Genomic DNA, 26549 nt, shown 5'->3' on the forward strand with positions numbered 1-26549 from the left:
AAAAAAAGAAAACAGTCATGTCATCTTCAATATAGATTCCCTTTTAGCAACTCTCCCAAGCAAAGTGTTTTATTTGTTCTTAACCTATGACATGCAGTTAATATAAAAAACATCAGAAAATGTTATAACTGGAAGGAACCTAAAGATCACCTGGTTCAAATGACCTCATTGGCCAAAATACAAAGACCAGAGATGATGTGAATTATCTAAAGTCACCGAGTTAAATGGCAAAATCAAACAAGAACTAGGTCAGGGTCCAATATTATAAAATGTTTCAATAAAACATCTAGAGATTACCTCGATAAAAACTAAACACTGTTACAAACTGTAAAGAGGATGACCTCTCTTCTCAAGAAAGTAGGACACTGAAATCAGCACTCTTACTTCAGGGGTACAAAAACCAAAGGAATAAAAAAGGTACTTCTAAAATAATCAGACTGTAACTAAAAACAGCTCCCCCCATATTAAATGGTTTTATACTAAAACAGGAGGCGAAAAAGTATAATAGCAGAACATTTAAAAAATAATCCAAGTGCAAGTTCAAACTTGGTCACTAAAACACTTTCTAAGTACCAAATGAACAGATTATCCTAATTTACATAGATAAAATTATACTAACTCCAAAGTGAGGCAACTGCATCTTGTTTGGTGAGGCTCCAGGGTTTGTTGTGCCAGTTCAGGAAAATATGATTACACCTATCATCAAGCAAGTTTCTCTCATTATAAATATGTGCAATAATTTTTTTAGAGCCAGACAAAGTAGAGTAGATAATGAGATGACAGAGCATACAACTGGACGATGTACTACTCTGGCTGCTAGAGATGATAACAAGTTAAATAATGTTGTTAGAATTGTACATCAACAGGTAACCTTCAAATACGGGTTCAAAGATAGATATAATCATAAGATACACCCCAATCAGAAACAAGATGATATAACAGGATAGCCCATGTTTACAACTCGGTGAATACAGGCCCCAAATCCAGGTATTCTGTTGAGCTGAGGAATCTATTAATGGAATTTATCAAAATCATTCTTCCATTATTACATGTCAAGAAGATGTGGGGAAAAATATATATTCATATATACATACATATAGTGTGGTAAAGTAGTAGGAATGGGCAAAGATTCAGGTATTTAAGTTCATTATCTTGAACATTTCTCTAAAACTAAAAGTAAAACCAATTTTAAGGAACACTGTTATAAAACTGGCAAAGATTCAAAAGGAAGAACTTGTTGGTACTTGTCATACACTCAGGAGAGCTTTATCTCAACAACAGATGATTATATTATTATAATTTCTTAAGGAGGAATTAATCTTAGGAAAAACAATAAGAAAAACCATCATAAATGGGTCCTTGTGTGTTTTAACAGACTTTCACAATACACAGGCTAAAGATGCCAGACAAAGAAATTACTTTAAAAAAAAATCTGAATACTTGGGAAACAAATTTCTTTATAAGAGTACTGATTAAACAGAGGAAGTTGTCATGAGAGGAAAATACAGCCCTGCAGTTTCAGGCTTAGAATATGAAATAGAATATTCACCAAATGCGAAGTTTTCAGCACACATTCTACACAATAATACAGTCTTTATTCAAAAATGTCTTGGTACTCAAGGTTCTAATAATCTCTGTTTCCGTTTCCCAACAAAATTGTGCCAGGTATAACTAGATTTGGACAAAACTACCTATGGACACTGTTCTCTAAAACAGGGAAATTTACAATAAAAGAGATGTGAAATAATTCTACATGTCCTTGAAGTAAACAAGAAAAATCTCTCTCTTTACCTACAACCACTAGGTGTTGCTGCATCTGTCAGCATAAGCTCAGAAATGAAAAGGGGAAAAAAAATGAATAAAAAGTATATAATGAGAAAATAAACTGTGAGAAAATTTCAGCTATGACAATATTATTATTTTCAATAAAACCAGTGACTGAAAACGCATTAACTGAAAATGTTTTAAACTTATAAATTATCTATGATATGTCTTGACTATTGGTAAGCAGTACTGCAGGCCCTTAGTACAACAAATGTTTTTGGCACTTAAAATGGACCAAGAAAAATGAGAATAGTGTTAAGACACAATGTGCTTCTGCCTACTGCAGGGTCTTATAAAGTTGAAATAAAGGCTTGTTTGATGTTCCCCAACCAGAAAAAAGAAAATGATCCTTTCTGCTAATGCTTTAGTATTTATTATCAGGAAGCCCCAGAACACTATAGTAACACTTGGGTGCGGAGTAGAGGGGACCCCAGTGCAGACAAGTAAACTAGAAGCTTGTATGTAAAAGGTGATGAAATGATTTCAGCATAATGAAGAAACGTAAACAAGTACCAGGAAGTACCTTTTAAATAACACCTACAGTTAAGTGGTCACTATCAGTTGAAAAGTAGGGAAATCAGACATATCCTCACAAACACATTCTTATATTAAAGCACCAGCCAATACGATGACTGTCTTTTTTTAAAAAAATGTGACATCATTAGCAATTCCCTATGTACCATCCCTCTCTGCGGAATTGGTTATAAACCTCAGGTAAACCTATTTATTCTTTCTTGCAACTCTGTACAACAGAAGTCGAGTCTGAAACCCAGAGCTCCCCATTAATTTTCTCTGGTTTCCCCAATCCTCAGACCCAGCTCCCCAGTATCCAGCATCTGGTTACATCACCACTTACCAAAAAATGTGAGTGAGAACCTGATCTAAGGAATCTCCACTGAGGGAGCAGAGAGCATAAGCGAATGAACATTTTAAGCTCTTCCCATAAGATCCACTCAAAACACAAGAGTTTACTATGCCTTACACACTGCTATATAATTTATCAAATACCTATCTTTTCTTCCCAAATGTACTGGAAACATATATCCCAAGTAAACTCTAAGTCTTCCAGAAGAGAATAAGGCCACTACAACCATAATTTAATATTTTCTTATAGTCCCAAGAAAAAGTACCTTTCATTCTTGGGCATGACAAAAGCGGAGAAGCTTTCTTAAGAGAAGGGGAGTAGCAAGGAGCATGTGACCTAGACTAGGGTCAGATCAGCACCGAGGATCAGCTGATACATAACAAGAGGCTAGCAAGTAATCCTAGAAAAAGAAGCATTTTTAAAATTATGTGTCTTCGCAAAAGTTTTAGTCAACCTACTACTGAATAAAGCAAAATGAAAAAGCTGGTGGTTACAGTTGCTCCTATAATCACTACTAGTCTCAGAGAGGGAAACTAACAGTTTTTCTCCCTCAGTTATGCCATATGAAGAGCTGTGCTCTTTCCTTAGTTTGCCATATACCAGCAATTTTACATATCGTAAATTTGAGGGTAACAGATAACAATATCTGCTCTCTTTATTTCCCAGATGTGTCTGTAAAAAGAATTTTTTTTTACACTGTAATTGTAATTAAAATTACAAAAGCACTGAATGTTCAATTAGGGAAACTTAATCAGAATCTCAGGGGAAAGAATGAGGGGAGGTCTTTGTGTGTGTAATTTGGTGGAAGTAGATATATCACTAACCTCAAATAATCTGTCAAAAGGGGGACAAAGAACAAATAGCAGCTGTGTTCCAGTAAACCTGGAAGAAGAGAAATAGATCTGAAAGGTAAGTTTAAGGATGCTGGTACAAGTCAAGGAGGAAGGAAATAAGGAAGTGAGAAAGCAAATGACACCACTTATATACATATACACAGCTCAAAAGGTCAGAACTAATACTAATTTTAAGACCTACTGCACTTCTTGCAAACTAAGAAAATAAATCCTGTAAAATGAATATTATATATTGTTATATAATGTGTATTCATTTTTATTCTTAAGCACTGTCATTCAGAACCTCCATAAATTCCCATTTCTCTACCTGAATCCCTCCTGAACTATTTGTGATTTTGAATGAATTTCTATATCTGAAGTGCTAAAAGTGACCTGCATTAGGGAAAATAAGACTTGAAAAATTCCTAGAAAGAAACAAATGTTTTATTTACAATCTAATCAGTCATAGTAAGCTAAGAAAGATAAGATCAAATACAGAATTTTTAAAATCCCTATAAAATAATAAATCACGTGTTCTTCTGTGATGTAAATTATGTGCTCTTTCCTTATGTGCAGACATTCCTCTGGGACACATGGACTTAAACTATTTTTCTAAGAGTAGTATACCTATACACTCATGTATAGTCCACAGCTGATCAACAATTCACATTTGTGAACTGGATGGGAATGTTGTGAGATTTGTACTCAAGCCTACCCAAGTGAAGCTAATAGCCTGTCTGAAAAGTGAACTCATAACCTTTGTCTCATTAGCACTGCACTCCAGCTGCTAGATTCAAACCTAACTTGGATTTAAAGGGGGTGGGGGCAGTGAAACACTAACAGCAGGGAGAAAATTTATATAGTCAAGTCTATGCATAATTTTCTATTAATGGAAACCAGCTGCAAGAGTTGAAGATGGTTTTCACTATTTAAGCCTGGTGGAATACTAATGGATTTTTTTCTATTCCAAGATTCCATTCTTAAAGGAAGGCCCTTTAACTCATTATTCCCTCAGAGTCCCTGACATTCCTAAGAATCACCTTTCTAAAGTAACTGCTCTAGAGCCCAAATTATCTATCTATTGCGAGATGTGTGCTGTGCCTTTGAAGAGCCATTCAAAGCTATTCCTTAAATGAGAAGTCATGTGTTTTCCAAAGAAATATTGTGATCAAAACTCCGTTTTAAGCATATGATTCACAAGACCTCTAGCAATTCAAAGTTGTAAAGTTAGACTTCACAATCAATTATCAAGGATATGTGCTCTTCACAAAACAATGTGATAAAATAGTCACATATTCACATATGGTGGTTGTTTCCACCATAATTCTATTCTGATTGCCCTTAGTTCTATCATTTGGAAAATATTTCCCCCAAGCTTTGGCTAATTAATTTTTCTCCCACACAGCTCATAAATCAATTTCAAAACCATTTGCATGTAACCATCTTATTAATAGTTAATATATGCCACCACCTGCCCCAACACCATCACCAACAGAAAGTATATATGCATGCATGGGCTTTGTTTTCCTGACAACGACTATCAGCTCTTTCAGTCTAGAGCGTATATAATATTTGCTTTGTGCAAACTGCCCCTAGGAAATTCAGGCAGTGGTTTTACCCATAATGAGAAAAATCATTCACATAAGCTTTTAAGACTAGAAATATATGAATACCCATTTCTCATTCCAGTGTAACTCAGAAATTTTATGGTTAGATGGAAGAAAATACGCAATCCCTAGAATCCTAAAGGTTGAATAAAATTTCTATGCAAGATACCTCCAGCACCCCAGTGAGATGCAAGAATATCTGCATCAAATTACCATTAATTCAAAAACCATTATAAAACTGGTTTTAAAATGAAAAAGCAAGAAACAAACCTCAATTTTGTCTGTTTTGGCATCTCCCCAGTATATTTTGCCTTCATCATAATCCAAGGCTAAACCATTTGGCCAACCAAGAGAAGTGTTAACCAACACTACTCGATCAGAACCATCCAGAGCTGCTCGCTCAATTTTCGGGATTTCTCCCCAGTCAGTCCAATACATGTACCTATAGAAGTACACAGAATATGAGCTAAAAACAGACAATAAACTGTAACTTTCAGATATCCTAAAGGTGAGATCCACCCCTCTTTTACACTGATTATCCATTAACACTACAGAAGAAAAAAAAAACATAAGACAAACATACGAAGAGTATGTTTAAGACATTTATAACTGCAGTGTGTAAGCTTGTAGAAAATTTTCAGATGAAACAGTGTTTTCTAGAACTGATAATGCCTCCCAATAATGATATTCTATTTTCAGTTGTTTTTTTTTTTTTTTTTCAAAATATTTTGTGCTCCTTCCCAGGAATAGCCCTCTCTTTCTTGCTGGCTTGTCATCTCTGACGCAAAAAGGTTAAACCAGTAGTAATATTCAGATGGCAAACTGATTTCCCCAAATAACTAACTCTTCCTGTAGCACTAAAGTGATTCTTGAGGCTCCTGAGAATTTAAGGGGCTTGAAGGCATTGGTATGCACTGAGGTGTAATAATTTGTCATTATGTTCACCCTCAGGATGAATCTCATAGTAACAAACAACACTGGTGAGTATGTAGAAAGCTGTGTTTCCCTGGACCATGGTCAGGGTGTTAATAGCCAAAAAAAAAAAAAAAAAAAAGACTAGGCATAAAGCTACATGGCCTGACAAAGTTTTGGAAATCAAATCATTTATATGTTTGGGGACATACAAAAAGTAAGATATATTCTTTACCAAGTCGTTCTGGAAGTACTGAAAATGAGATGAAATTAAATTTTCTAGGGGGAAGAGAAAGAGCTCTGAAAACAACTTCTTTCCACACTTTTCATGGTCATGATGCAACCTCGGCAAAATCTGCAGCCAACACCCAAAGTCAGCAAGCATGGACTTAATTTAGAAAGAAAAAGTATTCAAAACATTCAAGGAAAAAAACTAGCAATTCTTTAACTTGAGATTTTATTCCAATCACTATATTCTAAAACTGGACAGTCGTTAAAGAGCTATTTATTGGAAACCAACATATACTTCACATTGTTTTTCTCAATGTTTCTAGGAACCTGTAAAAAACAGAAACACCTGGCAAAATTTTCTATCAGCAGAGCCTCTTACCCAACCATGGGATCTAACACAATAGCCCGGGGTTCCTCTAAGTCCTCTGAAATCAAGATCTTCCTCATGGTCCCGTTGAGCCTTGTCACTTCTATCCGATCAGTGCCGGTGTCTGTCCAATAAAGATTTCGGGCAACCCAATCAACAGCAATACCATCAGGATGGGCGATTTGAGCAGTGACCACAAACTGACTGCCAGATCCATCTATGAATGAGCGGCGTATGGCCCTCACTTCATCATCAGTCCAGTAGATATAGCCTTCCACAGGATCATAATCTATGGCAATGGCATGACGGATGTCTTCCAACTGTAGAACAATGTCTGTGAAATCTGGTGTATCCAAAGAAATTCGTCTCAAATCTGTCCTTCGGGCTAAAAGCAGTAATTCAGTGGCACCTAGAACAACAGAGTGAAAAAAATGAAGAAAAAATTGAAACCCACAGGCAAAATTTAGGTACTCTAAATAGAGAATGCAGAACTTCTTCAGGAATTGAAAAGTAATGAGTACAAAAGGATACTAGGGTCTATTTAGGTAGGGTGGAAATGGAAAGTAATGCAGTAAAACAGGAGTAGCTTGACTATGAGTTCAAGCTCTATAACGGCTGAATTCTCTGAATCAAGTTTTGATTCTCTCTCTGGCTTCATTCATTATATAGTCCCTGGAATTAATAACATTTATTTAAAGGTATAATGAATAGCAACTAAGTAATGACTAAGAAGCTAAGTAGCTGAATATTAGAGGAAGTATAGGATATAGGTCCTTTGTTCAAGAAGGATGTTTAAAAAGGTAAAGGAATCTAGGACAAGGATCTTTTGTGATTAACGAGAATGTTCTAAAATTGGATGTATTGTGATGGCTGCACAACTCTGTAAATTTACTAAAAATCACTGAATTGTACATTTGAAATGGTTGAATTTTATATGTAAACTAAATCTCGGTAAAGCTGTTGTAACAAAAAGAACTACAGGGCAATGCCTGACAGAATTAAGGACAAAGGAACCTATGGAGGAGGAAACAGTAGCAGAAGAGAGAGGGAATCAGATAAATATGACACAGTGGGTAAGGGTTAGAGTTGTTCATCTGACAGAACTGGATTCAAGCAGTTACACAAACTCGGGCAAAACACCTAATCTCTCTAAGCCTGGTTTCTATAGGGTTGCTGTGAGACTTTAAGGAGATAAATGTAAAACTCAGAAATGTACCAAACATGTAAGTATTCAATAAATACTAGCTAATATATTATTATTATTACCATTAGAAAATAAACTTTCAAATTTTTATCTCATTGAGTTTTAAATCAGATTTATTTACGAAATGCTTTTAACCCAAAACAGTATTCAATAAAAACACTGTTGTGAATGAGAATATTAATCTTTTTGTTTGCTTTGATTTTAAATATTCAAGTCAACCACTAGCAAAAAACCATTTAACTTTATATAAAAGCTAATAAAAGATAGTAAGCAATTTGACATCTCAAAGAGTGAAAAAAGATTCCCAACCAAAGAAATGAGTCTGAAAGAAAATACTGACATTAAACTTCAAGCATTAATCTGGAATTATAGTAGAAAACACTTTGAAGAGGAGTGAAAAAGCTCTCAGCATCAGCTTTTTGACTCATGGATTAATTATAAATGAACTCTGTCTTGGAGAGAATACGGCCCTAAATGCCATAGCAGGCACCAAGCAGGAGTAACTTTATACAATTCACTGCCTCTGCTAACTACCAAAAGAAGCCAGCCCTAAACTTTGCAAACAAAGAAGTCATAGAAAGTGAAGCTGTCAATTTGGCAAGGCGATCAAAACAGAATAGTTAACTTAAGGCTATCACATGCCAAATTTATATCTGAAATTCAAAATAGTAGTTAAACTCATACATCTGCACTGCTATAGGGTGTAAACAGACCACTACTGCTAAAATAAATCCTCTGTTTTAAAGTCAGGCTACATTTTTAAACAAAAAGGCAACATTACAAAAACCTTTTGTTTTAAACTGAAACCAAATTATTGTTTGCCATGAAAACCCTCTGACAAGAGTCAGCCAGCTTCACCTTTGACTAGGAGGATAATTTATCAATGCCAAGTCATGACAAATATCCTGTACACCAACTCAATTCCATCTCTCTGACTCCCTGACCCCCCTTGCCAGAAACTCTAACCCACTCCTAAATAAAGGCTTCTGCTTTTCAGAGTTAGATAAAGAAGCCACTGCTAAATATGACAATTTTCTTACCAGGTCTTGCTGGTGGCTAGAGAACCAGATGGTGATCCATAGGGGTAAGAATGAAGAATAAGATTCTCATTAAGAAGAAAAAGAGAAGAACTGGTGTTATCCCAGACCAGAAGTCCCTGGAAATGTCCTAAATCAGAATACTTCTCCAATATGCCCTCTCTCTACAGGGAATTGAGAGTAAGGAGAAGAGGCAGTTTGGTGGTTAAGTATAGAAAGAGTTGCTTTAAACAGGACAATAAGGAATTCTTTTCTTCTTCTGAAGGCAATTCTCTGTTGTTAAAAGGCAATTAAAAACATCATTCAATCATTTCTTAGGAAATATGTTTATCCCATGGTAGTCTTTATAGTTAAAAGTTTAATAAACATCTTTTCCTTGCATGGAAGTTCTTTATTTACAAATGCTACCTACTGTTAAAAATGTATTCTTTATGAGAATACTCATTTCCACAAGAATCAATTGTGATATCAATGACTCTGAGGTTTGACAGAGAAAAGAAATGGCACCTAATTTTTTTTTCCAAAATAGCATGTTAAAAATTCAGTTAAATACTAAAATAGTTTATAAAATAATATTCGAGAGTTGCCATAAAACACGAAACATTCCTAGTGTATAACCAATTGTGAAGACTGAGAGATTAAGTGACTAGTCTCCCAAAGCACTGTAACCTGTAGAGCTTATTACAGAGAAATAAAATAAATCATAAAGAATCCCAATTGCTATCTAAAATTCTTCCTTCTTGGAGACCAACTTCTTACCATCTTTGCAGGTTTTTCCATTCTCCAGGAGTTTAACCCCAGTTGGGCAAGCACACTGATAAAAAGGCTTGACTGGAGACATCAAACACAAGTGGGAACAACCACCATTATCAATTCCACATGGATTTGTAGCTGTCAAATATAAATCACAGTAATTAATACCAATGATTATGGACGACCTCCCCCACTCTAGGTACACAAAGGTTAACAACCATAACATGAGCAACTCTGATAAACCAAATCATTACCAAATGTCATCCAGGTGCTTGACTACCAGACCATCTGCAAGGAAGGGAATTAATCAGTGAGAATTTACTTAGCATTTTGTATCCAAAGAGGAATATACAAGAAATAAAGCAGGATGTCCCTGCCCTAAAGAGCTTGCAATCTGGCCAGTATGCCAAAATTAATGAACAATAATACTGGAAAACAATACAAAACAATGAAACTGCTATCTTGCACATTTAGACTGTAAAGTAAGTATAGAGTCAAATGGGAAGTAAATCACTAAGGAAAGATACAGGACACGACTGAAGTCTTGAAAGATAGGAAGAACAGATAGGGGGACATTCAAGTGTGGTAAAACCACATGAATGAAGGCTTGGAGGCTGTGCACTGGGTGAGATAATAAGGTGAACAGTGTAACTGAAGATTAAGGTATGACTAACAGGAACTAAAGCTGAATGAGCACAGAGAGGGGAACGTCTGTGGTGGAGGCACTGAGAGTCAAGAAAAGCCACACTTTGGAAAGATTTACATGGAAAAGATAAACAAAATGGACTTAAAAGGGAAAACTGAGAAGCAGAGATTAATTAGAAAATGTGAAGAAACTATAGAAAGCGATGGATTTAAATAATACTCATAGAAAAAAATCAACAAAAGATGGAGATCAACAAAATATGAAAGATAAAAGAAAGCAATATCACACATAACTGCAAATTCTCAAACTAGTAAAACATAAAGAGGATCAACAGTGTCATTAAAAAAACAAGAACAAAGAAATTCTTTCCTGAGGGCCAACACTGAGAATAAAAATTTCACGCAAGTGACTCAACATTTTCTTTTCTACAAAAGAGTAACACAAACATTTTAAAACATTTTTATGGACTCATGATCACCAGATTCCAATATGACACATTCAGTATTTGACTATCTCCCCCTAAATGGAAGGAACTAATACAAAGCAATGCATAATCCAAAACCCCTGCATTTTTGGCTACGGAATACAATCTGAAATACACTCAGACACATGCCAGACATTTATTTACACACCAGTGCCAAACACTTAACATTCTCATATTCTTTTAAACCTAATTCTAGTCCTCTCTTACAAGAAATTGTTGTCAGCAGTCACAGCCCAAGTCATTATAAAGGATGGCCAGAAATAGAAGCAAAACTAAGAAAAAAAGGTGGGGGGATGTGCACAGAAAAGGTATAAGCAAGTATTTTATTTAAGTAACCTGAGGTACTTAAATTAACCAGTTAGATTAATAGAGGTTTCCATTCAAGAAAAGTGTTCATTTTTAAACATACAATGAACAAAATCACTCATTAGAGAGAAATAATATGAATAAGAAATGCATTTGTGCACAATCTTAGCATATGAGGTATCTCAATTTCTTATTTTATTTCTCTCTTCTTTACCTTCATAACCCAGACTCAAACAAAGGGCTGAGGTGGTCTGTAGTGACAGATATCAAGCTACAAATGGTTTACGCTGTTATCTACCCTGAATTATATTTTGACATTTTCCCTGTTTTTTATTCCTTCCCACTACCTTTGGATATATCCTCCCTCCTCTTGCCCCTCACTAAAGCCAGACATCAGAGTGCTACAAAGCTATTCCAACCTGCAATTTAAAAATCAAGATCACTTACCATTTGGCTGCCTCTGCTGGCTGAAGGCATGTATATCCATGGGAGAAAAGATGTTAGAATGGATTTCACGCAGACCCTCGCCAGTGTACTTGTTGCAAGCCAAAATGGAGTGTGTATTCCAGTCAGTCCAGTACAATGTGTCCTCAAATAACGTCAAGGCAAAAGGATGTGGAAGGGAACCTTTAACCACCGCCTGCCTATTAAACATAAAGAGAAAAACTCAAACATTTCTAAATTTCCTTCTTTAATCAAAACTTCATCTCTCCCATTAAAATGGTCTTGTAGTCCACATTAACACATACAAATCCTGGATAACATATATGTTAAGGTCAAATACACCTATGAAAAATAAGACACGGAGTAAATTCAAACGTATTTGAAATCATGGTGCCCGAAATCCTCAACCAAGCACTTCAGAATGGTTCCTAACTTGGCAGCAGGCTTCGGGTGCACCACAAGCTAGCAGACAAAGTGAAGACCCAAGTATCAGCACTGTTGTCAGCTCCCATCTCCGCACTCACACCTTCCATCCTTCCACATAATTCATGCCATTGGAAAGAGAAAGGCTGGCAAAAAGAAAAATCCCAGGGTTTAGAGTTGGCCCTGGGAAGTAGTTTTAAATCAGCAATAGGTTTTTCCCTTCTTGATGTGGAAGAACAAAGAATCTGAGCCTGTTTCTTCCATCACTTCTTATGGCTTTGATAACTGAAAAGTAAAAACATACACATGAGGCTAAAAAGTCATTCTGGTAGAGCTCTCTCTCTGCAGACTCCAGTCTCGCTCCAGCAAATGATCATCTCACTTGGCTTTCTGCTATATGGTTACTTAATCTCCACAAGCCAGGCAGCAAAAAGGAAGCCCAACCACTGGCAGAATGTGTTCAAGAGACAAAGCAGATCCCCAAATTTCACAAGCAATCCTAACTATGTGGAAGGAGAGGTAGAGAACCTGATTAGTACTGAAGGCACAGAACTTTGCAGAGTGTCATGGAGAGTTATGTAATTAGTAAATAATATAATTCTTGAATAATGAACAAACTGCGTTTGAGCCACAGTAACAGTCAAGAAAATAAATGCTTTGATATTTTCATAATATCAAATCTAATATTTTCATAAATTGCTCAGCTAGGAGAGAAAGAGGAAAATGTAAGCAACTAAAAAGAAATAAAGGATAACACATTGACAGATAATCCAGTTTTTAGGTCCCTGAGGTTATCTGATCTCTAACACCTAACAGATCACAGGTATTCTAAATTAAATTTAAGAGCAGTAAGATAATTTTCATCTAAGCAGAATTAGCATCTGTTACTGTACGTGGAATGGTCCTAGCCTAAGATGTTTTAAATCTGAGCCAGATTTTTAAATAACTGTATACAAGATTAGCATGACTAGTTTATCAAACTTTCTATTTTAAAACCTCATACCTAGGCCAGCCCAGATCACCACAATTTTCTCCTCTTTTTTAATTCTCGCTTCCCTAGCAGATTACTTTCCCTCTCATTTCCCAATAAGAATGGTCACAATGACTACTTCTGAAGTGGTTTCTTCCAGTTTTTAAATGAACTGCTTTATTAAGTTTACTAAAATGATTATGCTATTATAGGAGTGATATCATAGTTTAAGTTCAAATTTAAATAGGCCTGCATATTTCACACTGACGTTTTCCAAAATTCATTATGGTAAGACATAAAGAGAGAGTTCTGAGAAGCTGCCAAGAAAGTCAAGTAACATGACTGAAAAATAAATAACAGGAAAGATGAAATTACTTAGGTTTTCATTAACCATCTTAAAGAATCACAAATTATATAACCAGATCTTTGAAAAAACTCTGCGGAGAAAAAAGTCTTCTAAGTCCTTTGTATATTATTAAATAAAAAGTTACAATTCACCCTGATGAATTTAACACAGCAGAATAAACAGATAGGAAAAACAGAACCCCTCCCTAAAAGATATGCTCAGTTTACATATTGACTGAAACCACTTATATACTGAAAAGAAATGAGACAGAGCCGAGTTCAAATGTCCCCCTGTACTTACACTACTTATTTCCACAAGCTTTGTTTTCCTCATCTGTTATTGGAAGATAATAACCTAACCACACTGAGTTACTGTGAAGACTAAATGATAATATATGCAAAAGCATTTAAGCATTATGATTGGTACTTAATAAACATTTCATAAATGACTCCTCAATTTTAGGATGTATGTTTTCAATATTTTAATATTTCTGACATAGGGCTAATATTTTACAACTGAAGTGAACATTTCATGGGCTGGTTTGTAAGTCAAAATAAAAAGCTCTTAAAATCAATAGCTCATTAGAATCAAGTAAATACTAGACTCTGGCTTATTTATATTAACAGGATCTCACACAACACAAAATGACAATATGTACAAATTAGGTGGACTTATTAGACACTCAGTGAATGCCTGATAAAATTAAATATCTTAAATGAAATATGTAATTAACAGAACTGTACAAAAAGCAGAGCTAAGAAGGCTAGCACTCATTCTTGTCATATTCTTTGGTGACTTACCGATTTGTCCAGCAAATGGTGACTTGCTCTGAAACTGCAGATAAGTGAACATAGTCTTCACCTTTCTTCCCTCTGGTTGGGATTACCCCCCCCCCGGAAACTCGGGTTACTTCAAGGAGGAGTTGATCACGGATACTGAGAACAAATGTGGCTGGCAAGGTCAAAGCCCAGTCCTTCAGTAGTATGCCACAACCAAAACAGGACTTGAAAAACTGATCTCTTCTACAGAGACCAAAGGAGAGAAACCGAGACCCCTACTGATGTTTTGCTTTAGTGCTGGCAACCTCTGAGCATCAACTCCTCCCTCTGTCTGTCATTTCCTGAGGGCTCACTCTCACCAGTACTGCCAAGTACAGGAGTGCACTCGTTACCTCTTTCAGATTCCACGCCTGGCAGGTGCCTCTTTCAAATTCTGCACCAACCAGACTTATCCTTTATAAAACACCTGTGCACTTGTATTCACTTTCTGTTTCTGGACCTCTTCCCAGAAAGTTGTCCTCTTCCCCCAACTCAGAACTCCCCACCTGTGTGGGTAATAAATCTACTTAGTCACACCAAAGCACTACTGTCATGAATTCTGACATCTGAACCTAACCTTGGAAGAGAGCTTCTCCACATCACAGTGAGGTTTTTATAAAACCGAAAAAGATGACAACAGTGGTAGTGGTACAGTGTTTGAAAAATCTCTACAAGTCTTCCACGTGAAAACAGAACAACTAGGTAGCAAAACCAAAAAACCCTTGGACAACATTTACAACAAAGCTAGACGAAAAGGTACTACCACAAAACCCAAGACACAAAAAGGAAAACTACCAACAGCCATAAGATCTCATCGGCATCAGCACTTCTGCAGGAGGAATCGGAAGGAAAAAATAGGGCATTCAGCAGATCCAGGAACAGGAGAACACACAAAATAGACAGCAATGGAAAGACAGGGAAACCAATCTGAGAACAGCAGCTGCCGAGGACTGGTTCCGTCCACTCGGAGAATGCGAAGAGTGGATGGTTGGTACTGAAGGGACTGGCGCACTTTAACCTACAGTGAAATCTCCAACTGATCCAACAGAGCTCCCTTCCAGACAAAGGCCCATACTGACCATACACTACTGGGAGCAGAATGAAAGTGAGGATGATAGTACAAGAGAGATAATGGAAAACCAAGGTACAGAAAAAAGTGGGAGAAGGAAACAGAGCCAGGAAATCTCAGAAAGCAAGCAAGCTAATTTTTTAAACACACACACACTCGAGAGTTCTGTGAAGTTACAAAAGTTATGATAAACTCTGCCTTCTTCAACAAGTTCCAGAAAAACAATTTCATGTGAAAATTTTAAAATAAATTAAGGGGCTTCCCTGATGGTGCAGCGGTTGAGAATCTGCCTGCCAATGCAGGGGAGACGGGTTCGAGCCCTGGTGTGGGAAGATCCCACATGCCATGGAGCAACTGGGTCCGTGAGCCACAACTACTGAGCCTGCGCTCCGCAACAAGAGAGGCCGGGATAGTGAGAGGCCTGTGCACCACGATGAAGAGTGGCTCCCGCTCGCTGCAACTAGAGAAAGCCTTCGCACAGAAACGAAGACCCAACACAGCCAAAAATAAATAAATAAATAAAATTTTTAAACAAAATGAATAAATAAATAAAGATCAAGTCCATTAAAAAAGTAAATGTTAAAAACAAAAAGAAGAAGGAAAATAACATCCCTAAAGATAATAAAATATGCCAGAAAAGTATGGCCCTAAAACAGTTTACAACCTATTGCAAGCAAAATAACCTAAAATGCTTTAAAATCATATACTAGCCATAAAAGAATAACACAAATTACAATTTAAAACCTCAAAACTGAGGTGACAGAACTAATGAAAGAATTAGAAGTATAAGAATAAGTCGCTTAAGAAATGAATTATCAACTAGAAATAACACAAACACAAGAGTGAATAAACACAACAGATAAGGAAACAGAAACAGCCAGTGAAAAGAAGGAATTTTTTTTCTTTTTTCATGATTTTTTTCCCCGTTTTATTAAGAAATAATTGACATATATCACAGTACAATGTACAGCACGATGTTGTGAGTTAGACATATTGTGAAATGATTACCACATAAATTCAGCTAATATCCATCATCTCATACAGATATAATAGAAAGAAAAAAAAAATTTTCTCCATGGTATGAGAACTCTTAGGATTAACTCTCCTATAACTTTTCTATGTATCATCCAGCAGTGTTAATTAACTACAGTCATCATGTTGTACATTACATCCCTAAGGAGGAATTTTTGAAGATCAAAAAGAAACAGAAAAATAGATTTTTTAAAAATAAAGATTTGAAGCACAAAGGACAGGGAAGAGAACAGAATTAATCTGCAGCAAAGAAATGACACCAAATAGTAACTCAAACCCTCAGGAAGAATTACAGGGGTACCTGAAATGGCATATATGTAGGCTAATACAAAAGACTCTATGAATAATGTTTTCTCTTTTTCTCCTTTAACCTTTTAAAAACACCTAAGATTGTATAAAGTGATAATTATAACATTCCATTGGTTATAATAGAAATGTAATATAAATGGCACTAATAGTACAAAGGAGGGGAGAGGGAATGGAGATATACGAGACTAAAATTTCTATAATTTACAGGAATTAACTTAGTATTTTACCATAATACAGATTTTGACAAAAGGAATACTGCAATCCCTAAAATAATCACTAAGAATATTTTATTCTCCAAAACACTTTTAAAACATAAAAGGAATTAAAACGATACACTAAAAAATATCTACTTAATACAAAAGAAGGCAGAAGAACCAAAGGAACAAAAAAAGACAGACATGAAAAAAAAATAAAATAAAAATGTCAGATTTAAACTCAACCATATTATTAACAACATTAAATGTAAATAGATTAAGCACCCCAATTAAAAGACAAAAGGTTGAACACCTTAAATATATACAGTTTTTCTTTGTAAAAAGAAACCATATATATATGGCAAAGGTTGTTAGACCGGGTAAAACAAAATAAGACTCAACTGTAGGCTGTCTACAAGAGACACCCTTTATATCCAAAGATCCAAATTCGTTGAAACTGAAAGGTTACAGCAAACAGTAACCATAAGAGAGATGCAGTGGTTCTATCAGACAAAATACATTTTAATACAAAAAATATTACTAGAGATAAAGCAGCACATTTTATAATGACAAAAAGTCAAATCATCAGGAAGATATAACAATTATAAACATACACAAATAAAAACAGAGCCCCAAACAAATGAAGCAAAACCTGACAGAACTGAAGGAAGAAACAGACAATTCAACAATAACAGTCTGAGATCTCAAAATCCTATTCTCATTAAAAGGTAGGACAACTAGACAGGAAATCATAAAGGATATGGAAATTCGAACATTAGGACAAGTATCAATTAATTTTAAAAGACTGAAGTCATACAAAGTGTATTCTCTGAGCACACTGAATATCAAGAACAGAAAAATTCGGGAAATCCAGTGAGAATTTTCTCATTGTTAAATTTTTCTAAATCCTCCCTCAATGTCTTCTAAGTAAGCAATGGGTCAAAGAAGAAATCCCAATAAATTTTAAAAAAATATTTTGAGCTAAAAGAGAATGAAAATACAACATATAAAAATTTGTGGGATGTTACCAGCCAGAGCAGTGCTTAGGGTAAATTCTATAAATTTATCCCTAAATGCCTGCATTAGAAAAGAAGATAGGGACTTCCCTGGTGGTCCAGTGGTTAAGAATCTGTCTTGCAATGCAGGGACACCGGTTCTATCCCTGGTCAGGGAACTAAGATCCCACATGCAGCGGGGCAACTAAGCCTGTGCACCACAACTAGAGAGAAGCCCTTGCACACACTGCAACGAAGTGAAGAGCCCACACACCACAACGAAAGACCTGCGTGCCGCAACTAAGACCTGACGCAGCGAATAAATAAATAAATATTAAAGAAAAAAAGAAGAAGAAGATAGACTTCAAATCTATAATCTAAGCTTCAACCTTAAGAAACTAGGGGGGGAAAAGATGCAAACTAAATCCAAAGCAAGAAAACTTTCAAATATTAGGGTGGAAATCAAATGAAATATAAAACAGAAAAAACAATACAGAAAAAAAAAAACAAACCAAATGTGGGTTCTATTAAAAGATCGACAAAGTTGACAAGCCTTTAACTAGACTGACAAAAAAAAGAAATTGGGAAATTTGTGAATAAAATTATGAATAAAAGAGAGACGTCACTACTGACCTTAGAAATTAAAAGGATTATAAGATACCATGAACAATTTTATGCCAACAAAATGGAAAACTTAGATGAAATGGAAACATTCCTAGAAACAAACAAATTACCAAAACTCACTCAAAAAGAAATTAAATGTAAAGACCTAGAACAATTAAAGAAATTGACTTAATAATTTAAAATCTTTTCATAAAGAAATCCCCAGGCCCAGATAGCTTCATTAATGACTCCTATTAAATATTTGCAGAAGAAATAATATCAATCCATCACATACTCTTCCAGAAAATAGAGGAAGAGGGAACACTTCCCAACTCATTCTATGAGGCTCATGTTACACTGATACGAACCAGCCAGACAGCACAAGGAAAATAAACTACAGACTAATTTCTCATGAATAAACACATAAAAATCCTCAACAGAATATTAGCAAACTGAATCTAGAAACATCTAAAAAGGATTCTACGGCTTCCCTGGTGGCACAGTGGTTAAGAATCCACCTGCCAATGCAGGGGACACAGGTTCAAGCCCTGGTCTGGGAAGATCCCACATGCCGCGGAGCAACTAAGCCCGTGAGCCACAACTACTGAGCCTGCGCTCTAGAGCCCGCGAGCCACAACTACTGAGCCCGCATGCCACAACTACTGAAGCCCGCACACCTAGAGCCCATGCTCCACAAGAGAAGCCACCGCAATGAGAAGCCTGTGTACGGCAGTGAAGAGTAGCCTCCGCTTGCCACAACTGGAGAAAGCCCACATGCAGCAACAAAGACCCAACGTAGCCAAAAATAAATAAATAAAATAAATTTTTAAAAATATTATTTTAAAAAAAAGAAATAAATAAAAATAAAAAGGATTCTAAAACATGACCAAGTGAGATTTATTCCAAGAATGCAAGATTGGTTAAACAACTGAAAATCAATTAATGAAATTCACCATGTGTATAAAAAACAAAACCCCATGATCATCTCAACAGATGCAGAAAAAGTACTGGACAAAATCCAATACACAATCATGGTAAAAACTGAAGATACTAGGAATAGATGAGAACTTCCTAAACCTGATTAAAAGGTCTCTACAGAAAACCTATAGCTAAGATCCTGCTCAATGGCAAAAAAAGAAAAAAAAATTTTTAATGATTTCCCCCAAAGATCATGAACAAGGCAAGGATGTCTTCTATTCAGCCTAAGACCTAGTGAGTACTATCAAGTAAGAATAAAAGGCATCCAGATGGGAAAGGAAGAAGTAAAACTGTCATTATTCACAGATGACACGATTCTGTATGCAGAGAATACTAAAGAATTTAAAAGAAAAAAGCCTCACAGATGTAATTAATTCAACAAGGTTGCAGGATACAAGATCAATATACAGAAATAAATTGATTTCTACAGACTAGCAATGAAAAATACAAAAAGTAATATAGTCAACTAATATTAACAAGGGAGCCAAGGATATCCAATGGAGAAAAGACAATTTCTTTAATAAATGGTGCTGAGAAAACAGAAAAATTGAAATTTATTAAATAATTCATTCACAACACCATAAAAAACCCCAAATACTTGGAAATAAATTAATAAAAGAGTGTAAGACATCATACACAAAATGGATCATAGATCTAAATGTTAGGAATTAAAACAATAAAACTCTTAGAAGAAAACATAAGTGTCAATCTTTGTGACTTTGGGTTAGGCAAAGATTTCTTAGTACATAAAAAACACCTTTAACAAAAGAAAAAACTAATAGTTTGAACTTTATTTCTAAATAATATATCCAATGAAGAACTTGTATCTAGAATACATAAAATTCTTACAATTCAATAATAAAATAACCCAGTTTAAAAATGGGCAATTAACTTGAATAATGTCTTAAATATCTGAGCCTCATGTGAAGGAAGACAGAGCTACACTGTATTCAAGAAGATTACAGGCAGGACAGACTGAAGTAAAGTTAATAATGTATCTGGAGTAGAGGCAAAAGAGAAGCATGAAGGGACCTAAACCATGTCGGCAAAATCTGGTATTTACTTTTTCCAAAGTAATTACTTTCTCCTGATAATATAAAGAATACACATATGTTGACTATAAAAAAATGTGGAAATAGAAAGTATATCTTTCTAGTCCTTTATTATGTACATGTGTACAATATGTACATGTATATACACAAATACAAGCAATTTCCAATGATCAAGGAATGGAAAACCTGGTTTCTTTTATAAATAGATAAGGTACAGCATGAAACCAAATAACTAAGACATAACAGGAAACCAACTAACCAATGGAATTTAGAATTAATAACTTGGTAAAAATTCATTAGTTCTAAATCGTATCCCCCAACAGGACGAAGGAAAACAGCTGAGCCAAACCAAGAAACAATTGAGGTGCCTGCACCAAACCAGGAATAAAGAGCATTTACCACCTATAATTACTGAGCTTCTTCCCTGGGTATATATGCAGCAGGTCCCAAGGTTCTTGTTACATCTTAGTAACTGTTAATATGCCCTGAGAAAAAATGGTTAATTTATGTATTTTGAAAGACTCCAACTCACCCTTCTCATCTTGTTTAAACAATATCTGACTGTATTTTTTTACAAAAGTGAATTTTTGTAAATGCACAGCATTTACTGCATCATAATGACCCATCTTCATTTCACAATGTAAAGATTTTCAACATATTATTAAATATTGCTTTCACATTAATTTTAAAGGCTATATAACACTGCATTGAATGGCTGTGCTATAATTTTAAAACCCATATTGCCAACATTCAACATTATATATTAAATAAGGTGTCTTTAAACATAAACATATATTTAAAAAATTATGTAATGATCAGTTGATGAAAATTTTTTGACAACAGTCTAGCAGGAAACTACTTCTGTATTTCTCCTTGGAGCAATGGTTCAGGGCTCACTATATTTCCATGTTCACAACAACTTTATAAAATTAACTACCGTGAATAATGAGAATCCACTATAATTAATACTATGGAAAATATTCACTCTCACTAGTAAAGAAAAAAACTCAAATACAAATAAAATATATTTTTAAATTTCAAAAAGGATGAAATTATCTTTTCTTAGCTAAACTTAATGTAAAAAAAAAATGGTAGATTAGATATGCAGAAATACACTGTGTGTGACAGTGGAAATTAATAAAATCATTCCATTATAAAAAAAAAAAAGATGGCCTTAAAACTCTGAACCTTGACATACAAATCCTACTTCTTGTAATGAATTCTAAAGATGTAATCAAAGATGCAGATTCATATAGGCTCCTCTTTATTCCATCACTATTTATACAAGTAAAAAAATTACAACTTAAATATTTCACAAAAGGGAAGTTTATAAAAAGTATTATTCAACATTCAGATTATTTCTTCCATTTATATCTAACAGCATAGCTGTTTGACCCTTACTCTTTTCTTATAACTTCCATTTTTTATTCTTCCTTATACTCCACTTCTCCATTTTTTCATGGACTTTTCCTACTAGGCTGGATTTACATGCTTTTTAAAATGTCTCTAGGGATTTGGATGCTATACAAACTGTTTTATTCAATTTTATTACCTTTATGTTTTAAAATCATATGTGATCCTACTTTAGACAATAAACTTAAGAGTAAGACAGTATCTACTGACACTCCCATGTGTAAGGTAAGAAGTTAACATGCTCTTCTTCCTCATCTAACCATCCCACTACCATCTCTCTCTTTTTTTTTTAATAAATTTACTCATTTATTTATTTATTTATTTACTTACTTACTTACTTATTTATGGCCGCATTGGGTCTTCGTTGCTGCGCGCAGGCTTTCTCTAGTTGCAGCGAGCAGGGCTACTCTTCATTGCGGTGCGCAGGCTTCTCACTGCGGTGGCTTCCCTTGTTGCAGAGCATGGGCTCTAGGCACACGGGCTTCAGTAGTTGTGGCTCACAGGCTCTAGAGCGCAGGCTCAGTAGTTGTGGCGCATGGGCTTAGTTGCTCCGCGGCATGTCGGATCTTCCCAGACCAGGGTTTGAACCAGCGTCCCCTGCATTGGCAGGCGGATTCTTAACCACTGCGCCACCAGGGAAGTCCCTACCATGTCTCATTTTTTAATTGATGAAACCTGGAATTTCAGATCTCTATTACGTGCTTTCATTTTACCATTTTTATTTGAGAGATCAAAATATCTCACAGTTACATTAAGTTTTAAAAGTACATTAACAGTAATTACTAGATTTAACTCCATGTTTAACTGGTTTCATTCTTCACAAATGTTTAATTATCTGATATCCTCACTCTTGAGCTCTACATTGTACTTCATCTCTATCAGTCTTCTGAAGTGTAGCAAGTAACTTTTTCAGAAAGAGTGATATAAATGGCATATTTTGACTCCTTGCATATCTAATAATAATGTCTTCCTGTTGCAGTAATAGAACAACTCCTAGATCAACCTCCATTTCTCAGATCTTTTTATTCCATTGTTTTCATCCCTACTTCTACAATTTGTGGGACAATTTCTCAAGGTTACCTTCCATTTCACTTATTTTTTTTTTCAGTCATTTATCTGGTTGATGCTGCTTAAACTTTTAAATTGAACAATCATGCTCTTTATTACCATTCTGTCTTCACCAGTCTTGAATGCATTCTTTCATACTATTTATTCTGTTTTCATACATGCTGTGTCTTCTTGAACTTCTATAATTTTTTCTCCTGCATTTTACAGGAAATTACAGCAAGACATTGTTCTGATTCTTTAACATGGATCATTCATTTGAACTGTAGTATCTTCTCATGTGCCCTGTTGTTTTTTTCTAACAGGGAGGGAGGGCTTTCAGAGGGAAGACTGTACATTATTGGAAGTTGAGATTAATTCTGTTGTAGCCTGAAAATTCTTGGTCCAGGCTTTCAGATCAAGAAGGGAGAAGGTAAATAAATTTCTGATTTATCACAACTTCATTTTAATTTGGAAATCAAATTATACTGTGCAGAGGACAGGGCGGTGGGATCTGAAACTAGCAATAATAGCAGCATATTCCTGTTTCTTTTGCATGTTTCTGGTAGCACCAAGAAGTCTGTTGATATCATGACCCTGCTTATTCTCTGGCACCACTGTACTCATTCAGAGCCAACTTTAACTACACCTCTGATGTTTGCCTAAGATGCTCAATCATGTCAAGTATGGTTGTCATAAGGTACGTGTCCTTTAGTGCCTGGTATATTTCCCAGAGGTGCTAACAGAATCCAGATGAGGCCTACCTTCCACCTTATCCTACCTCCCTCTCATCACCCTCACCTTCAGCCCTCCTTCTCTAGAGTTGTGGTTATTACTGTTTATGTGGGTAAATCTCTTCAATTTGCTTCTTTGGGAAGCAGATTCTTCACAAACTCGGTAGGTGACCAACCATGTTGATTTGCCTGGGTCTGAGGGGGTTCCTGGAACCAGGCAAACAAGGATGGCTGATCATGCAACAGCTCAGTCATACTGGGACATCCTTCAGTCTTGAAGAAATTCTTCAAGGTTTCTGGTATGCGGTTGTTATCTTTGCCTAAGTCTCTAGCACTGATGTAAAATTCCCCTATGTTTATAGTCCATGGCTTTAATAACCATTAACTTGATAATGGCTATAAATCTAAATCTCCCTCTGAGACCACTCTGCTGAGCTGCAGGCTCATATATCTAAAGCTCCCCAGACTTTATCACCATAGTTTTCCGTAAGCAACTCAAATGCAAACGCAAACATGTCCAAAGCTGAATTCAATCTCATTCTCTTTCTACATCAAAAAAAGAAAGAAAGAAGTAAAGAAAGAAAAAGAATATATCCTCCTTTCTTGAATCTTCTATCTCACTGAATGGCACTTCCATCAAACCAGCCATTAAAAGCAGAAACCTAGGAGTCATCATAGACACCATCAGGGAGCCGCAAGTGGCTTGTTAGGATTGGGGCATGGTAGGCAAGGGAGGAAGCGGTGAGAATACTTGTCTAAAACGAGGTACATAAATTAGATCATGTAAGTTATAGTGAAGAGTCTGTACTTTACTGGAGAACAATGACAATTGGAAGACTTATGGAAGTGAAATAACTAGGCTTCAAACCATTTTCTACACAACTACCAAAGGTATTTCAAAGACAAATCCATTGCGTCAATTTGCTACTTGAAAATTTCCAATGACTCTCAATAACTTCAGGCTAAAATTCAAATGCCGCATCTTAGAATACTAGACCCGGCGGGATCTGGCTCCTAGCCATCTCTCTACACTTGCCTCCAACCATTCCTCACATTTCCAGTTGCTGCTGAACAGGAACAAACCAAAGCATTCTTTAATAACCTTAATAATAACTTTAATAAGCTTAACTTGAAAACCTGACTCTACTACTTAGGAATTTAAATTTTTTCACAGAAAGGGCTTTTATGTTCCTCCCAGTTTTTAAAGTTTATTATTTTTCTTCAGTGTCTGTCAAGGCAGGTTAAAAGAGCATATTTACATCCTTGATACTTATGTTGAAGTCAACTAACCATACATACACTAGTACACTAGTTTCTGAACCCAATTTTGTTCCACTGATACCTATCTATGCTCAGATTTAGTACCTCATTGTTTTAACTACTCTGGCTTTATGGGAAGCCTTGAAATCAAGTGCAAAGTCATCATACCCAAAGTCCACAGTTTACCCTTAAAGATTACTCCTGGTGGTGTACATTCTATGGGTCTGGAGTAATGTACGTATCATTATAGTTTCATACAAAGTATTTTCACCGTCTTAAACGTAAATCCTCTGTGCCTATTCATCCCTCCACTCACACTGTCTTTTCAGTCTCTTTTTAAAATGAAATATAAATACAGTTGATTTAAAATGCTGTGTTAGTTTCAGGTGTACAGCAAAGTGATTCAGTTTTATATGTATCTTAAGATTCTTTCCTATCATAGGTTATTACAAAATATTGAGTATAGTTCCCTGTGCTATACAGTAGGTCGTTGTTGGTTATCTATTTTATATATAGTAATATGTATATTTTAATCCCAAACTCCTAATTTATCCTTACCCCCGCCCTTTGCCTTTAGTAACCGTTAAGTTTCTTTTCTAAGTCTGTTTTAATCTATAGGTTGCCTCATCATTCTTTGCAGTTTATCTGTTCAAGGACCTGGGATGTGTGACCTGTATGTCTGAATCTGCTGATGCATACTCATGGTGCGGTTCAATATGTTTCTCTGTCCTTTATTTCTCCCACAAATTTCCTGCAAATTCCAAGTTTGATCAGATTCCTGATGAATTGATCCTTTTGGCAAAATGAGAGAGGATGCTCTTTTCTTCCTTCAGGTGGCAGTGTCTGTTCTTTTCCTTGTGATGTTGGCAGCCATTGATGTTCAATGCCTAGATCTAATAGTTCACTGGAAGTTATAAAATGCTGATATTCTAATTATATTATTTCTTTCATTTATTAGCTGGAATAGCTTTCTCATATCTACTACTTTGTTAGCTACTGGTAGATTCATATATGAAAGGGAAGATAAATTGCTTGATTCTCTTTATTACCAACATTCAAAGTAATGAACTGGGGACTAGGAACCAAGATGGCGGAGTAGAAGGACGTGCTCTCACTCCCTCTTGTGAGAACACCAGAATCACAACTAGCTGCTAGACAGTCATAGACAGGAAGACACTAGAACTCACCAAAAAAGATACCCCACATCAAAAGACAAAGGATAAGACACAATGAGACGGTAGGAAGGGCGCAATCATAGTAAAATCAAATCCCATAACTGCAGGGTGGGTGACTCACAAACTGGAGAACACTTATACCACAGCAGTCCACCCACTGGAGTGAAGGTTCTGAGCCCCACGTCACACTTCCCAACCTGGGGGTCCGGCAACGGGAGGAGGAATTCCTAGAGAATCAGACTTTGAAGCCTAGTGGGATTTGAACAGGACTGGGGGAAACAGAGACTCCACTCTTGGAGAGCACACACAAAGTAGTGTGTGCTTCGGGACCCAGGGAAAGGAGAAGTGACCCCAGGGGAGACTGAAACAGACCTACCTGCTAGTGTTGGAGGGTCTCCTGAAGAGGCAGGGAGTGGGTGTGTCTCACCGTGGGGACAAGGACAATGGCAGCAGAAGTTCTGGGAAGTACTCCTTGGCGTGAGCCCTCCCAGAGTCTTGTCATTAGCCCCACCAAAGAGCCCAGGTAGGCTCCAGTGTTGGGTTGCCTCAGGCAAAACAACCAACAGGGAGGGAACCCAGCCCCACCCATCAGCAGTCAAGCGGATTAAAGTTTTACTGAGC

The 26549-nt window shown here is 36.0% G+C and overlaps 1 protein-coding gene across 1 annotated transcript in view; it reads right to left on the reverse strand.

The window, feature by feature from the left end:
* LRP6 (LDL receptor related protein 6) overlaps positions 1–26549 on the reverse strand; it is a 179495-nt gene that overhangs the window by 58849 nt on the left and 94097 nt on the right. The window contains exons 4-7 of the mRNA XM_068560706.1: positions 11517–11713; positions 9640–9771; positions 6652–7048; positions 5400–5571 (exon numbers count right to left, since the gene is read on the reverse strand). Of these exons, the coding sequence (XP_068416807.1) occupies positions 5400–5571; positions 6652–7048; positions 9640–9771; positions 11517–11713 (898 nt within the window). The remainder of the gene's footprint in view (positions 1–5399; positions 5572–6651; positions 7049–9639; positions 9772–11516; positions 11714–26549) is intronic.

This window comes from Eschrichtius robustus, chromosome 13 (assembly GCF_028021215.1).
Source record: "Eschrichtius robustus isolate mEscRob2 chromosome 13, mEscRob2.pri, whole genome shotgun sequence".
NCBI lineage: Eukaryota > Metazoa > Chordata > Mammalia > Artiodactyla > Eschrichtiidae > Eschrichtius > Eschrichtius robustus.